This window comes from Salvia splendens, chromosome 5, assembly GCF_004379255.2.
Source record: "Salvia splendens isolate huo1 chromosome 5, SspV2, whole genome shotgun sequence".
Taxonomy (NCBI): Eukaryota; Viridiplantae; Streptophyta; class Magnoliopsida; order Lamiales; family Lamiaceae; genus Salvia; species Salvia splendens.
In genome coordinates, this window is record NC_056036.1 from 43,216,138 (window position 1) to 43,230,724 (window position 14,587).

A 14,587-nucleotide genomic window follows, 5' to 3' on the forward strand; every position below is an offset into this window, starting at 1 on the left:
TCTAGAGCAGGAAGTTATAGACTTGAAATATATCGATCAAGTAACCGACAAGACTGAACAGTTAAAAAATTAAAGGTAACAACTGGGCAAAAATCTATAACAACAAATACTAATGCCACCTTTATAGTAATGTTAAATTGGGTGTTTGAAGTTTGAACATAAGGATATACCTATAACAGAGAAATAATCTAAAAGTTGGACTATGGTCATTAGTATTGCAGAATGACAAACACGTTTGTTAGCTAGGGTAAAGAACGTGTTCACGGGGTTAATAACCGAACATTAAATAAGTTTCTGGAATTTTAAAACCTGAGCCAAACATCAACAAAGATTATTTTCTACAAGCCTAACTATTTGGTGATGTTTAGTGTGTTGAGACAAGTAAACTTGTAGGCACTTCTAATCCTAATGCCATAGTCAACACAATTTGTGAAAGTTAAAGCTCTCCTAAAATACTTTAAAATCAAATCATATTATAAAAATATTCAATACTGAGAAGATCCACAAGGTCAATTCTCCACAAATTTGAAGAGTATTATATGAACTCATGATGGCAACCACAAGTTAAAGCATACAGATTATGGCCATGAGATGCTACTTTGTTGGAAGCCTTCCAATTCCACAAAGATGTTGTTTTCAAAAGAAAACACAAAGTTCAACTATACTCAGAAGACGGTTCCATCTAGATAACTGCCAACCAAATCTCGGATGGTAATTATTATGGCATTCAGTCTAAGTTGAGATTCCATTCTTGACCCTTCATCCTTGTAAAAATATATACAAGACAACACACAACACGCAAAAAAAGGTAAGCACCTTACTGCAATCCAAAATCCTCTTACACATAAAAGCTTAAAGATTAGCAAGATGAGTATCATCAGTTCATCACTTAGTCACGAACATACTACCTCATTGTAGCACTACGAGACACATTGTATGAGGATTTCAAAAGATGCATAGCCTAATCAAATAGGATACACAAGTCAATAGGGAGAGTTTAGCACATAACCAGACTTTATGACGATCCATTGTCCACGGATGGTATTTATAATGGCATTCAGTCTAGTCGAGATTTCAATCTTCACCCTAGATCCTAGAATCCTACATCCTTGTAAAAATACATACTCCAAGATAATACACAACACACAAACAAAAGAAAAACATCTTACTAAAATCCAAAATCCTCTTGCACTTAAAAGCTTAAAGATTAGCTAGATGAGTATTATCACCAAGTCAATAACAGACCACTATATCATAGGACTACAGACACATTCTCTAACATATTGCATGGTGATTTTTAAAGATGTATAGCTTAATCAAGTCAATAAGGAAAGTTTAGCTTACAACCACACTTTATGAACATTTTCGTTTCCCCTTTCATGAAGGGTGCTAAGTAGTGATGTTGTCAGCGATTCAATCCCCAGTTAGCTGAACAACATCAAAAAATGGATAGTTGAACTAGCCAAAGCTCACAGCAGATAATCCCCAAATCACAAATCCCTAAATAGTAAAAGCGATCAAAACTCAGCATCAGCTGACTACACAGCTATACCCGTACATCTAATCATCCTCTATATTGGAATCCACATATCGTGACAAAGTAAAAGAAATCCCAATCGATACGTTCGATTTGATAAAGACCACAACAATCAACAAATTAAGCAAGTGAAATCAAAGTCCAAAGATAAAGTCGTGTGGAATTGAAGGTGTGTACCTCCAGCTGGGCGGATTTCATAGCGATGGGGATACAGATCAGGACGATGCCGGCCATGGCGAAGGCGGTGTTGCGCTTCCAGTGCTTGGGGCGGCAATTGGCCCCGCCAGTCATGCTCCACACTTTCCCCCTGAAATCTCCGCCGCGTGCCACATCTGCGTGGTGGTGGTGGTCTCCGCCGGCGGCCATTTCGCCGTAAAACAAGCTTTCTTGGTGATTAGAGAGTGAAATTTCAGAGCTTTGTGGTTTCTGCGTTTCCACCAGAAATCTGGGATTTTGCTCGGGTCAGTGATGACTATATGGGCTTATACAAACACAACCCATAATGGTCTTATAATCTTACACATCTATTGTTCGTTCATTTAATAACTCTATTTCTCTCAAATTAATTGGTCATTTAATTTTTAGTACCATATATTTATAAAAAGAATATTAATTAAATTATATAAAAAGAGAACAAAAGGTAAATAAATGAAAATTTAAAAACTATAAATGGTAAAAAAATAATAAAGAAAGTGAAATTGAAAAAAAGTAACTTTGGGAAAAAAATAAATCACCGGCCATCCGCAACGCTATCTCTTATCCGTCTCTTAACCGTCTCATCTCTTCACTATTTATGGCCCACATTGTACTTTTCACCTCATCTCTTAACTAAGAGCCAACACATGCATCCCTCTATCTCTTAACCATCTCTTAATCATCGCATCCCTTAACTATTCATTCAATTTCATTTTTTATTTTTATTTCCAACAAATTCAATTAATAAAAAAACACTTCATTAAATAAAATAAAATTACAACTTAAAATTCTAAAAAAAAAAACACATTAATAAAATCCTAACAAAATAAAAAAATACATAATTTAAAATCTTCCGCTCACTCTCTCTAAATTCAAAATCTCAAAACTCAAAGAAGCAGAAAAAGATATCATCAGTTGCGACGTCTTATTCCGTGGGATCAAAGCTCGAGGCAACAAAAATTCGCAGCGATAGACTTGGGGAGGTGAAGGATTTTATTTCTAATTTGGGAGAGAGCTCCGACAAACTTTTAGTATGTGGATTCCAACGGTACTTGAAAATTCAGGGTGTTTGATTTTTTTTATTCGACGCATTTGCTCAAATGAATCCATGAATGGATTGAATTTGGAAGAAGAATAATGTTTTGAGATGAAGAATGTAGAGTGCTCGAGTGAGAATAGAGAGTTTTTTATGGTGGATTAATTTGTGGGAATGATTTGATATTTATAGAAGTGATTGGGGGCTTAAAAAAATATTAAAAAATAAAAAATTTGCAAAAATGGCTATAAACGGCTAGTATATTTTTTGAAATTTTTTTATTTTTGAATTTTTCTTGATTTTTTTTTAAAAAAACATTTTTTCCGAATAAAAACGACGCTCACTCGCGGGCCAGCGAGTGGCCATCACGGACTAACCGGCGCTCGCCACGTGGCGTTGGCGTGTGGCGAGCTGTCTCGCCAACTCTCCCTCCGGGAGGAGACGCCCGACGAGACTGAGACGGAGGGCTGCATCGCCGTCTCTTATCCGTCTCGTCTCTCCGAGACGAGACCGAGACGGATAAGAGACGCATTGCGGATGCTCTAAGTATTCAAGATTTTAACTCAATCGTGATTCGGCATGTGCATAGAGAAGGCAACTTTGCCGTTTATTTTTTGTCACATTTTGTTTATAGCTTTTCTAGAGGAGTTCATGTTTTAGAAACTTCACCTTTGGAGTTACGTAGTTGCTTGATCCATGATAACATGAGTGTTTCTTACATTTGTTAATTATGTTAGTTTTAGCTTTAACCTATTTAAAAAAAAAAAACAGAATGCAACTCAATTAACTCTGAACAAATAATACATTTAAATAAACATAGCCATAATAAATGACTCTCTATTTTTCCTATCATCTGAAAAAAGTATCAAACCAACTAAACTAAGTTTCATGGTCATTAAACTCTTAAATAATAGGAGTACTCTCTATATCCATTATTTAAAGAGCTATTTTATCATTTGAGTTGTTCACGATTTATAGAATCATTTATCTTATTTTAAAAGTATGCGGATACTACATTTAACTAATTTTATACACTAACAATTCAATATTAACTAATGCGGAGTACTTAGTTTAAATTGATTCCACATTCCACCCACTTACTCCTTTTACTTTTCTTCACAAAGTTAAACAATTTATTAAAATCCGTACGAAGTCAAAAGAGTTCCTTAAATGGTGGACGATGGGAGTAAACCCTTTCTACTTCATATTTTCCATTTTCTAGAAAGTTTAATTGAGAACACACATTTACTTTTTCGTTAACTCATGGTTCGCTAAACCCAATGGATTGCATAATTGTACATGACTTCAAAATATCATTCACTGCGACATGATGTAGCTATATATGTACATACATTATTCATTAATTTAATTACATTAATGTCTGGGATTCATATATTCAAATTCCATTTTCATACATTAACATCAATATTAAACTAATTATTTCGTACATTAAACTAAGTCTTTCGTACATTACAAAACCATACTTGTATATCAAGTTCTGTATAAAATCAAAATTAAAGGATAAAAATAGAAATTATAGGAAAAGTGTTGGTAATATGCCCTAGGCAAATGGATTGCTGAACCCTAAAGGAAAAAAGTTATCTCCCTGTTCTTGGTGATGTTTTCGTTAGTGGGTTGGTACTACAACCTAGCCCAATGGATTGCTAAACTCAAAGGGTATGGATGCAACGTGCTACAAGACATTAAACTAAGCCTTTTGTACATTAAACTAAGTCGCTCGTACATTACAAAGTCGTATTCGTACATCATGTTCCGTGTGAAATCAAAACCCAGAGGATACAAACATAAATTATAGGAAATTGTTGGTAATATGTCCTAGACAAATGGATTGCTGAACCCTAAAGGAAAAGAGTTATCACTCTGCTCTTGGTGACGTTTTCGTTAGTGGGTTGATACTACAACCTAGCCCAATGGATTGATAAACCCAAAGGGTATGGATGCAACGTGCTACAAGACATTAAACTAAGCCTTTTGTACATTAAACTGAGTCGTTCGTACATTACGAAGTCATATTCGTACATCATGTTCCGTGTGAAACATAAACAAAATGATACAAACAGAAAGTATATAAGATAATGTACGAAAACTTTATAATAATGTACGTCGTCACTTTTAAACATAGCCATCATAAGAACTTGATGTATGAGTTGATATAAAGATGCTGCAAAAATAATTAAGTTAATCAATTAATATATTCAAGATTAAGAAAGGAATATAACTACCAAATCATGGGAGCGTGAAGGAGAGAATTAAGGAATAAAATAAATCAGATTATATATTTACCAAACTAGAATGAGAGAATTAAGGAATGAAATTAACCGCTGCAAAGCTGAGCTCCCTAAACTGCCCTTTTTGAATTAAACTAATTGTTTTAATAATTCAATTTGGCATGAAAATCGGCCATTAGATCTTTAAATTGTGCGGTTGAGATTTAGGGAGAAGGTTGAACAATAATTAGAAAAAGGGTATGAATAATCCCTAAATCTATAGTTAACCCTAATTTACGAGTATTTGCCTAAAATAATATTGTGACAGCTTAATCTGATTAATCGAAAGGTTTTTAATTTCACTTCATTTATCAGTCTAAAATCGGCGGCAGCTTCTTCTCTCTCTAGAGCAGCAATGGCTATTCAATTGTGGGAGACGGTGAAAGAATCGATCACCACCTACACAGGGCTGCCGCCGGCTACTTTCTTCACGGTTCTCGCTCTAGGCCTCACGCTCTACTACGTTCTGTCCACTTTCTTTGGCTCTTCCGATGGCGGCAGCCGCGGCCACGACAGGTCGAGAGCCTCTCAGGAGCAGATGGAGCCTCTGCCCCTTCCGGTCCAGCTCGGTGAGGTCACCGCTGAGGAGCTGAAGCTATACGACGGCTCTGATTCGAAGAAGCCGCTTCTCATGGCCATCAAGGGTCAGATCTATGATGTCACGCAGAGCAGGTCCATCGCTTCCCTTTTGCCCTATTTTGTCTATATTGCTGGATTTGATGATGCTGAGATCGTTTTTATTTTGAATTTGTTAGGGTTTTTGATTAGTATTTGCTGAAAAGAGTGAGTGTTCAGGGGAGAACCTTTTCTCTGTATTTGGCTGACCGGTTGATTCCCCTTTGATGTTCTATGTTGTTTAAATTCTCACTTTATGAGCTCCCTTTTTCACCGGGGTTTATTCCTTTTGTGTTTTCTTGAAATCTTGGTTTTGCTGAGATCTTTTCTCTAAAAGAATAGGGTGTTTAGGGACTTTCCCTTTCTCTTTATTTGGCTGAACTGTTGATTCCCTTTGATGACTAAATTCTTACTTTTTGAGCTTCTTTTTTTTTCTTGGTGAGGTGATTGAATTTGATACAAGTCATCACCTTTCTTAAGAGGACCCGGCAATGGAACCAAACAATAAAAATAAAAACTAAGAGGAGTTTCTTGAAAGGTGATTTTCATATGCTGCTTCACAAATTGGGTATGGTTAAGGATTTGAAGTTGTCTTTTTCAATTCCTTGTATTTTCCATCTAGTTAGAGCTTGATTGTTGCAACTCATACCATTTATTATCACTCAATAAACAAGTCTTCTAATCAGCAAAGCAGTTGTATTGTCTGTCAATACCATGTTCAACAAAGCACTGATGCTCACCCTTTTGTTTTGCTATAAACTTAACTAGTGGTTTAGCCTGGTCAGTTGGTGTGATGTGATTTCCTTTTTCTAGTACCTTTAGCTGCCAATTATCAACTCCGCTGGGAAATCACTCGAATCCATGTTCATTTTGATTGCTATTTAGTAGTTACAATCAATTCTCAAAGAGGTTATCTTTTTGTTGAGTTCCAATATTATTCCAGGTTGTCGACAACCATCTAGCACAAGCTTACACAGCTTTTTAAGTTATAAAAGGTGAAAATTTCTCTATGGTACTCGTAAGTTGCTGATTCACTTAGCGTTTTGCAAGTGACAATGGATATATACCAAAATTCATGTTTGAATGTTGAACAAGACATGCTTTAGAACTTTTCATTAGTAGGATAGATGTTATGTGTGGTAATTAACAATTGAGGTCTGCAAATGCTAGTAATCCAACATTGCCGTGAGTTTTGCTTTTCGACATGTTGTATCAGTCAAGTGCTTCTTTGGGTGGTTGGGAGTCAAATTCTAGATCCCTTTAAGCACAAGCTGAGCTTAATACATAGAAACTCAAATTCTTTGGTTGCAGGATGTTTTATGGACCTGGTGGACCTTATGCCTTGTTTGTGGGAAAGGATGCCAGTAGAGCTCTTGCGAAAATGTCTTTCGAGGATAAAGATCTGAATGGTGATCTTACTGGGCTGGGCGTGTTCGAGATGGAAGCTCTACAAGATTGGGAATACAAGTTCATGAGCAAGTATGTGAAGGTGGGAACTGTCAAGGCAACCATTCCAGTAAATGATGGTGCCACCGAAAGTGAAGCGACACACGTGGAAGCTGCCGAGGGTCATGTTGCTAAACCGGCCGAAGATGGTCCGTCAGAGACTGTTCCTAAGGAAACCGAGGAAACCACAACTGCTGCTGCGGATGTTGATGTTGAGAAAAAGGAGTGAAATATTATCATTATACTTGTGCAATTTGGTTTAACCTTATATACATCATTTCTATCTAATGACAGCCCTTGTAAATTGCTACTAGCCTATTTTTTTTAGGTTTTAATAATGACGTGGAGCTTATGGAGTTGGGTTTTCTATGCTATTTCATTTACTTATTTAGGTGGAAATTTTTGGATATTTATTAGTATCACAATTTTCTACATCATAATGTAACTTAAGATGAAACGCAGGTATAAATCAAGAAATGTGAGCCAATTTGCCAAGAGAAAGCTATAGATTTGGTGTTGGTACAATGCCATACCATACATATGACAAAACTGAACCATGATTTGCATACAAAACTAAGTAATATATGAATCTATAATAAGGTCACTATACCATTATAAATTCTAGACAACACTGCATCCAGCACGAACGCGCAACGTATCTGTTCTCTCGCTTCTCTCCATAGCATCTACTAGCCAGTTTACACTTTCTTTGATCCCAAGCCTGCAGTCAAACCCAGACATCGTCATGTCCATATCGGAACATATTCCACTTTCGGTTGCTCGCCAACCAAATACGTATGGACAAAAGAACATGTTTACCCATCAGTTGCCGAAACTGCTTGAAATGCATACACTCTTTCGTTCAATTTTTTTAAGTCCAGATACTGAGCAAGTTCATCAGCAGGTACAGCACCTTCGCGATCCTGCAGTTAAGAATATCTAGAAGTATAAGAGAACTATCGAAAATATTAACGTGTTCGACACATTTTTCCCTGTCTGGGAGTGGAAAAAAGTTTTACCTGCTTATTTGCTACTATCAGAAGTGGAGCTCCTTGCAAATCCTCATGCCGAAGAACCTTTTCTGCAAACAAAGATTGATGTTATAATACCTTCATAATATAATGTTAAACACAATGAAGAAGCACATAAAACAACACAAATGATCAGAATGTGGTTTTAAATATTCTTCCCTATAAACATTACCAAGGGCAGATTTTGAATCTTCAAAACGGGATTGACAAGAAGCATCGATAACATAAACTACAGCATGTGCCTCTTCATAATATTTTTCCCAAATGGAGCGAAGACCAGGCTGATGAAACATCACAAGTATCTAATCAGTCAAAACTTTCCCCACAGAGAATGAGGAAACTTTGATGCAACAATTAGAATGATGCTGCCAGTGGAAAAAGGGAAGTAACATACTTGTATTATTGATTAATGCAGAAAGCTAGAGTGCAATTCAAACCTGACCTCCCAGGTCCCAGAATACGAGTTTCGTATTTGACGCTTCGACACGACCAATATTGAGTCCAACGGTTGGAACAATCCGGTCAGGCGGAAGGCCTTCCAAGTTTGAATACTGTGACTTCACTTTCTCCAGTAATGTCTAAGAAACAGAAGTCAAAATCAGCTCAAACAATGATTTGGATACGAATATGCACTCGAATATCCACAAACAATTATGGATCTGAGTGGTAGAGGTCACGAGAAAGAAGGGAAATACAGCAAGACATGAAGCAGTTTAGCAATTTACTGTTTTGCCAGCTTTGCCAATTCCAAGAATGAGGACATGAAACTCCATCTTGGTGAACATGTACTTCCAGAGTCCATAAAATAATGAAAACATCACTCAACGATTTCGGTTCTCCAATTATATCTTCTATGATGTCTATGGAATTAACTATGAATTCAATATCTTGCGACTGCACAGACTGTAACAAAAATAAGAAAAAAAGTCCATTTAAGTAAACACACAGATGTAGAACACATATATGATCCAAAAACAAATTATAAACAACCTAAATAATGCTTCACCAAATGAATCAGATTGTCTGATTTCTACATTGCCATGACTACAATCTGAATTGCAAGGATAAATCTTAGCTAAAAAGTGTACACCACAATTGCATCACCTTTGATCTCCTAAAATTCTTTGATCAAAATGCATTAGCAAATGCTGAGATTATTGATTGCCTATTAAGGAAACCTAGAGAGTAGCTTCGCAAATGAGATGAGCTTTCATAACCTCAACTAAATAAAAATAAATTATTCTTATGGATGACTATAATGCTTCACCAAATGAATCAAGTCAGATAATTTGATTTCTACATTGCCATGACTACATTCTAAATTTCTAGGATAAATCTTAGCTGAAAAGAGTACACCAACATGTACACTGTCTCCTAAAATTCATTCATCAAAATGCAAAAGCAAATGTTGAGATTATTGATTGCCTATTCTTCAAAAACACTCCGAGCATGAGACGAGCTTCCATAACCCAATCTTTCATTTCATAAACCATCAATTTAGTTCAGTGACCACTAACTTGATTGAGTAAATAAATCTAAAAAAACTCAGCATATTGATAGATTAAATCTCAATTGAAATAAACCTAAAACACATGAACGAATGAATCATCCGGATCAAGCAATTTTTGTAAGGCGGCAGAGCGTACCATAAATCAAAACGCACAATTCGTCATAATCCAAAAAAACGAAAAAGCACAAGGGGAGAGAGAGCGTTAGGAAATAGGAATTCATACCTTCGTTTGTCAATTGTTGAAGAATGAAATGCAGTCAGAGCTCTAGCTCCCAAATATGTCGGTGAATTATGCTTCTTAAAATTTGAACAAAATAATAATATAAATAATAATATATTATTGTTATAAGAGGATAATCAGGTAAGGGGTATATTTGTCATTTCTCAGGCATCAAATTAATCCCCGAATCCTGATCCTGAAGTAATTGAACGGCAAAACGAAGAACAGAAACGCAGCGAAGAAACGAAGGAAATTCATCGCGTAAAATCGAATGTATGAAAATCATATTCTCTTTCTCAATTGATACCTGTTTCAACATCTGCAGTTTTATCCTTGTCAAATGATAGGTTTAGACCTCGTCGTTCCGTTTCAGCTCTGAAATTCGTCGTTTTTAGGCTTGGAGATCATGAATGATTTTTGTATATATTTATTTCTTCATTTGTTCCGTTTGTAACAGTTTATTTAATACTTTATCATGTGAATGCGAAAGTAGGCGTTGATTTTTTTTGTGCAGTTTTAAGATTTCGTTTGGGAAAATTTTAATTATTTTACACCGTCTGTTTTATTGGCTGAACACGATCTCGTAGAATGTTGATATTATGCATTAATTGTTGATTTCTGCTTAAGTTTTATCTCTGTGTGAATCCGTACTATGATCATATCAGAAGGTGTTTCATGAGCAGCATATTTTGGTTTCTTTGTTTGTTATCGATTTAGGCTTGATAATTTGATATTAAGATTAAATTTGTGTTTGTGTTTCGGTTATCCTAGTTATCTGTCTACTGCGGAGTGTGACTATTAGATATTTATCGCCGTTGTGTTAAGGGAGGCTCAAGTTCCACTTTACCATATTATCGTATCTCATTTGTTGCTAAATATTTGCTTGTCATAATAATTATTTGCATGATACTATATTGGTTTTGCATTCTGTGGATAAATTTTGTCGTTATGAAGTACAATGGCCTTTCTTTTTAAGGTAAACCTGTCCTGAAGCATGGAGTTGTTTTTCATCCCTTCAAGTTATACGGAAGGAGTGAAATTGGATAATCCAGATTGTAAAATAGTTACATATGATTGTTCCGCTGATTTGTTATTTGGACTTGCCGAAGTGTTGTAGATATAAGATATAGTATAACATGAATGTGCAGTGCCTCTTATAGCTACATGAATGTCGGGTTATTGAATGTTAAAAATTGTTTGGTTATCATCCATTTGTGCTAATGGGTCATCTGTTTCTGGTGCTAGGTCACGAGTGAAATGGAATGAAGATAATATAGCAGAAATCGAGGCAAATAAACCGGTCAGGCAGAAAATTACTGAACCAAAGACACCGTACCATCCCATGATTGACGATGAAGAATATGTTGGTATGTGTGTACAATCTCACTTATTGTAATTATTGAAGTATATAGGTCCCAAGACTAAATTGGAAACGCATGGATAATTTTTTAGTTGCAAGTATGAAAATTCAAGGTAGTACGAGCAACATAGCATGACTAGTTACACATTTTGTTCATTGGCTACATTGGAAATGTGAATAACTAAAGATGTCGAGCACGTAGCTCTAGTAGTTCGTTGATGGACTATGCTGGCTTATAACTAGCTCCTACTGTTGTAGATCCATCATCTCCTTCGAGAAGTGGAGGCTTCGGGGATTATTTTGAAGATGCACTGAATATACTAGCGACATCTTCTTCGTTGAATGATGTAGGCTCCTCTAGTAAATCTGGCTCGCATCAATCCGGCTGGACATCATCTGATGATGACACAGAAGCAATGGATCAAGGTGAAAAAGGTCCGTCTTTTTGCCTTAGTTTCGTAGCTCAACTATCCACTTGTCTTTACTTGATAGGATTATCGTCACTTAATCGTGGGTTCTTTTTATCATATGAATGTTTAAGTATTCGAACATTTAGTTGGAACTTGGAAAGAGTATAGTTCTTACTCCCTAAACAAGTTCTTTGTCGGTTTAGATTCCTTCTTTTAGCAGCCTTGTTGTGTCATTGCACCGGGTAACTAATTCAAACCAATTTGAAATCAGATTCTGATTCCGAGAGGCGCAGGAGCTTCAAGGAGCACAGGAAAGATCATTATGACGAGTTTCTCAAAATCAAAGAGTTGCGTCGAAATGGATCCCAACTGGAAGACGCTTCTGACGATGAACCCTCGATAACTGCCGGTGTCAAAGACATCGATATTGAGGAACCATCGCGACTGGCAAATGGATCTTAATATCCGCTCTTTAGATCCTTGCTGGTGACTTTAAAACTGATGAATTCTGTTTTGCAATTTGTAACATGGCCACTTCATTCAGCTTTGGTTTTGTAAGCAAAAAAATTGATCTCTACTGGAATGATACGTTGGTTGATATTCAACAACTTGTCACTTGTAATGTTAATCTGTTCGTTAAGCTTATTTGAAATCTACTGCATCTTCTATTGTTACTGTTAATTAAGGCTTTTTGATGGTCGCTCACATACTACTGTAGTAGTACTTTTTACCTTGCCAATGCTCTAAAAAACTTTTGCATCTATATCAAAATACTACTCCATAATTCTCTTGCTATGTTCGGTTTGTCAGACAAGATATAGTATGATAAGTTAATACTAATGAGTTTTGTCTTGTCTGTGATTAAATTCGGTTTGCTAGATAAGATAATAATGAGATACGGTAGGTATGCGATATACCAACATGTGTTTTGTCTATAAATAAATTAGTCAAAAAAAATGAGTGGGATGAATAATCATGAGATGCAACATAGTCTTAATACCATTGAGCTAAGTTTAGATACATTGTCACAAATTGAACTTTTAGAAAACAAAATGCAACCAAACAAGAGATCTATTGGGTTAACATTTGATTCATACAGATAGCAGTGAGATATGATACAATATAGGCAAAAACGAGATTTGTCTAGAATTAAAAAGTAGTACTCTCTCCGTCCTTATGTAGCTTAGTCGTATTCTATCTTTGATTGTCCCACTGTAGCTGAATCATTTCTTTTTTTGGCAAAAAGTATTTTACCCTCTCTTCATCTCTATGCCGTTTTCCTTTCCACTTTATTCGTCTTTTACTTAACTTATTTAAAACAATTTTCCTTAAATATCGTGCCAAAAAAATGTCTCCACTACCTAGGGACACGGAGGGAGTAATGCTTTATAAGTGAACCAAAGCAGCCTATTAGGATAAGGCAATAGCGAAAACAGAGGAAGGAGAGACACACAAGCACTCGGAACTCCAATGGCTAAACCCAACGAGCTTCAATCTTCCGAATCAGCCGATTTCGCCGCCCAAATCTGCAACCACCTCTCCTCCGTCTTCACCGCCCCCATCGCCTCCCCTCCCCCCCTCACCACGCTCGTCGACGAGATCTCCTCCGCCTCCACCCGCGGCGGCAAAATCTTCGTCTACGGCGTCGGCCGCGAAGGACTGATGATGAAAGCCCTATGCATGCGCCTCTTCCACCTCGGCCTCCCCGCCCACTGCGTCTTCGACATGACCACTCCCGCGATCGGATCCCCCGACCTGCTCATCGCCTCCGCCGGCCCGGGCGGATTCTCCACCGTCGACGCGATCTGCGGCGTGGCGAGGGGCGGCGGCGCGCGGGTGGTGGTGCTGACGGCGCGGCCGGAGAAGGTGGGTTGCGCGAGCGCGGTGGCGCATATCCCGGCGCAGACGATGGCGGACGACGGGGCCGGGTCGGGTCGGGATTTGTTGCCGATGGGGAGTGTTTATGAGGGGGCGATGTTTGTGCTGTTTGAGATGTTGGTTTACAAATTGGGGAAGGTGTTGGGTCGGAGCCCCGAGGAAATACGGGCTCGCCATACCAATTTGGAGTAGTTTTAATGTTTATTTTTCTTCTCTTTTTTTTTGTTCATGTGTGTTGTTCTTGATGTAAATTGCAATACTAATGAAAAATAACTTTGAAATTACAGTTTTTTTAAGAAGCATCGTACTCATTATAGTTTGGTTTATCATTCTTACACAAATTCAATACATTGCATCTTAGAATCAATGAATAATAACTAAAGTAGTTAATGAAATTTATATATTCTCCAGATTTCCACTAAAATTTATTTGAGGATTAATTTCGTAATAATAATCTATGGTGCGATAAGAGGCCGAAATTACTAGAACTATAATTTCAAAATTTATATTACTCTATAAAATTAGTCGAGTATCAATTCCATAACATGAATATTTCTAATTTACAAAGTATAAGAGAATCATGCATGAAAAAGTTTCTAGTAAATATCACTGGCCAATTAGTAACTATATATAGTATAAAAGCCCGTCCCTTGAAAAAAAGCTTTTTACTCCGAAATACGGATTTTTAAGAAATCTTAATGATTAAGAGAAAATGAGAAAAAGTGGATAAAATAAGAGAAAGGGGAGAAAAAGTAGAGAGGAGAAGAAGAAAAAGGTAGGCAAAGTGTAAGAGATTTTTAAAATAAAATTATTTTTCGCATACTCAAAATAATAAAACGTCACTATTTTTTAATGGACACAGGGATATAGGAGTAGAAAATTCCAAAACGACAAAATTATTTTGCAAGTGTGAAACCATGCACAATCTGGGTGAAATTTTGAAAAAGCTGCAATCTACGACCAAAACTATAAATACATAAAAAAAGCAGCCAACAAAATTTTCTCAGTTGTTGAATATTGAAACTTCCAAATTAATATAAATATAGTGTTCGTGTAGACCA

General features: G+C 36.6%; 4 protein-coding genes across 4 annotated transcripts; 3 read left to right on the top strand and 1 right to left on the bottom strand.

Moving 5' to 3' along the window:
• The first annotated feature begins 5,300 nt into the window (after positions 1–5,300).
• LOC121802027 (membrane steroid-binding protein 2-like) lies at positions 5,301–7,491 on the top strand. Its single transcript, XM_042201561.1, has 2 exons — positions 5,301–5,728; positions 6,983–7,491. The coding sequence occupies exons 1-2, from the start codon at positions 5,412–5,414 to the stop codon at positions 7,344–7,346; spliced, it is 681 nt and encodes a 226-aa protein (XP_042057495.1). The 5' UTR covers positions 5,301–5,411; the 3' UTR covers positions 7,347–7,491.
• A 91-nt stretch (positions 7,492–7,582) lies between these two features.
• LOC121802028 (ADP-ribosylation factor-related protein 1-like) lies at positions 7,583–9,953 on the bottom strand. The gene is made up of 7 exons (XM_042201562.1): positions 9,882–9,953; positions 8,874–9,051; positions 8,586–8,726; positions 8,321–8,429; positions 8,137–8,198; positions 7,937–8,040; positions 7,583–7,838 (listed from the first exon to the last, which is right to left on the bottom strand). Exons 2-7 carry the CDS (start codon positions 8,964–8,966, stop codon positions 7,739–7,741), a joined length of 609 nt encoding a protein of 202 aa, XP_042057496.1. The 5' UTR covers positions 8,967–9,051; positions 9,882–9,953; the 3' UTR covers positions 7,583–7,738.
• Positions 9,954–10,043: 90 nt separating this feature from the next.
• Positions 10,044–12,329, top strand: LOC121802774 (protein phosphatase inhibitor 2-like). The gene is made up of 4 exons (XM_042202468.1): positions 10,044–10,151; positions 11,124–11,245; positions 11,497–11,673; positions 11,920–12,329. Coding segments are annotated over exons 1-4 (492 nt in total). The 5' UTR covers positions 10,044–10,149; the 3' UTR covers positions 12,111–12,329.
• Positions 12,330–12,738: 409 nt separating this feature from the next.
• LOC121802773 (3-hexulose-6-phosphate isomerase) lies at positions 12,739–13,822 on the top strand. The gene has a single exon (XM_042202467.1). The coding sequence runs from the start codon at positions 13,119–13,121 to the stop codon at positions 13,716–13,718; it is 600 nt and encodes a 199-aa protein (XP_042058401.1). The 5' UTR covers positions 12,739–13,118; the 3' UTR covers positions 13,719–13,822.
• The last annotated feature ends 765 nt before the right edge of the window (positions 13,823–14,587 follow it).

What these genes read in the sequence shown, in the direction of transcription:
- LOC121802773 (XM_042202467.1), top strand. Translation starts at nt 13,119, where the DNA reads ATGGCTAAACCCAACGAGCTTCAATCTTCCGAATCAGCCGATTTCGCC.
- LOC121802774 (XM_042202468.1), top strand. An exon ending in TGACGATGAAGAATATGTTG is followed by an intron (nt 11,246 to 11,496) that starts GTATGTGTGTAC and finishes CTACTGTTGTAG; the next exon opens with ATCCATCATCTCCTTCGAGA. An exon ending in AATGGATCAAGGTGAAAAAG is followed by an intron (nt 11,674 to 11,919) that starts GTCCGTCTTTTT and finishes ATTTGAAATCAG; the next exon opens with ATTCTGATTCCGAGAGGCGC.
- LOC121802027 (XM_042201561.1), top strand. Translation starts at nt 5,412, where the DNA reads ATGGCTATTCAATTGTGGGAGACGGTGAAAGAATCGATCACCACCTAC. An exon ending in TATGATGTCACGCAGAGCAG is followed by an intron (nt 5,729 to 6,982) that starts GTCCATCGCTTC and finishes CTTTGGTTGCAG; the next exon opens with GATGTTTTATGGACCTGGTG.
- LOC121802028 (XM_042201562.1), bottom strand. Translation starts at nt 8,966, where the DNA reads ATGTTTTCATTATTTTATGGACTCTGGAAGTACATGTTCACCAAGATG. An exon ending in AGATTCAAAATCTGCCCTTG is followed by an intron (nt 8,199 to 8,320) that starts GTAATGTTTATA and finishes CTTTGTTTGCAG; the next exon opens with AAAAGGTTCTTCGGCATGAG. An exon ending in GCAGTTTCGGCAACTGATGG is followed by an intron (nt 7,839 to 7,936) that starts GTAAACATGTTC and finishes GTTTGACTGCAG; the next exon opens with GCTTGGGATCAAAGAAAGTG.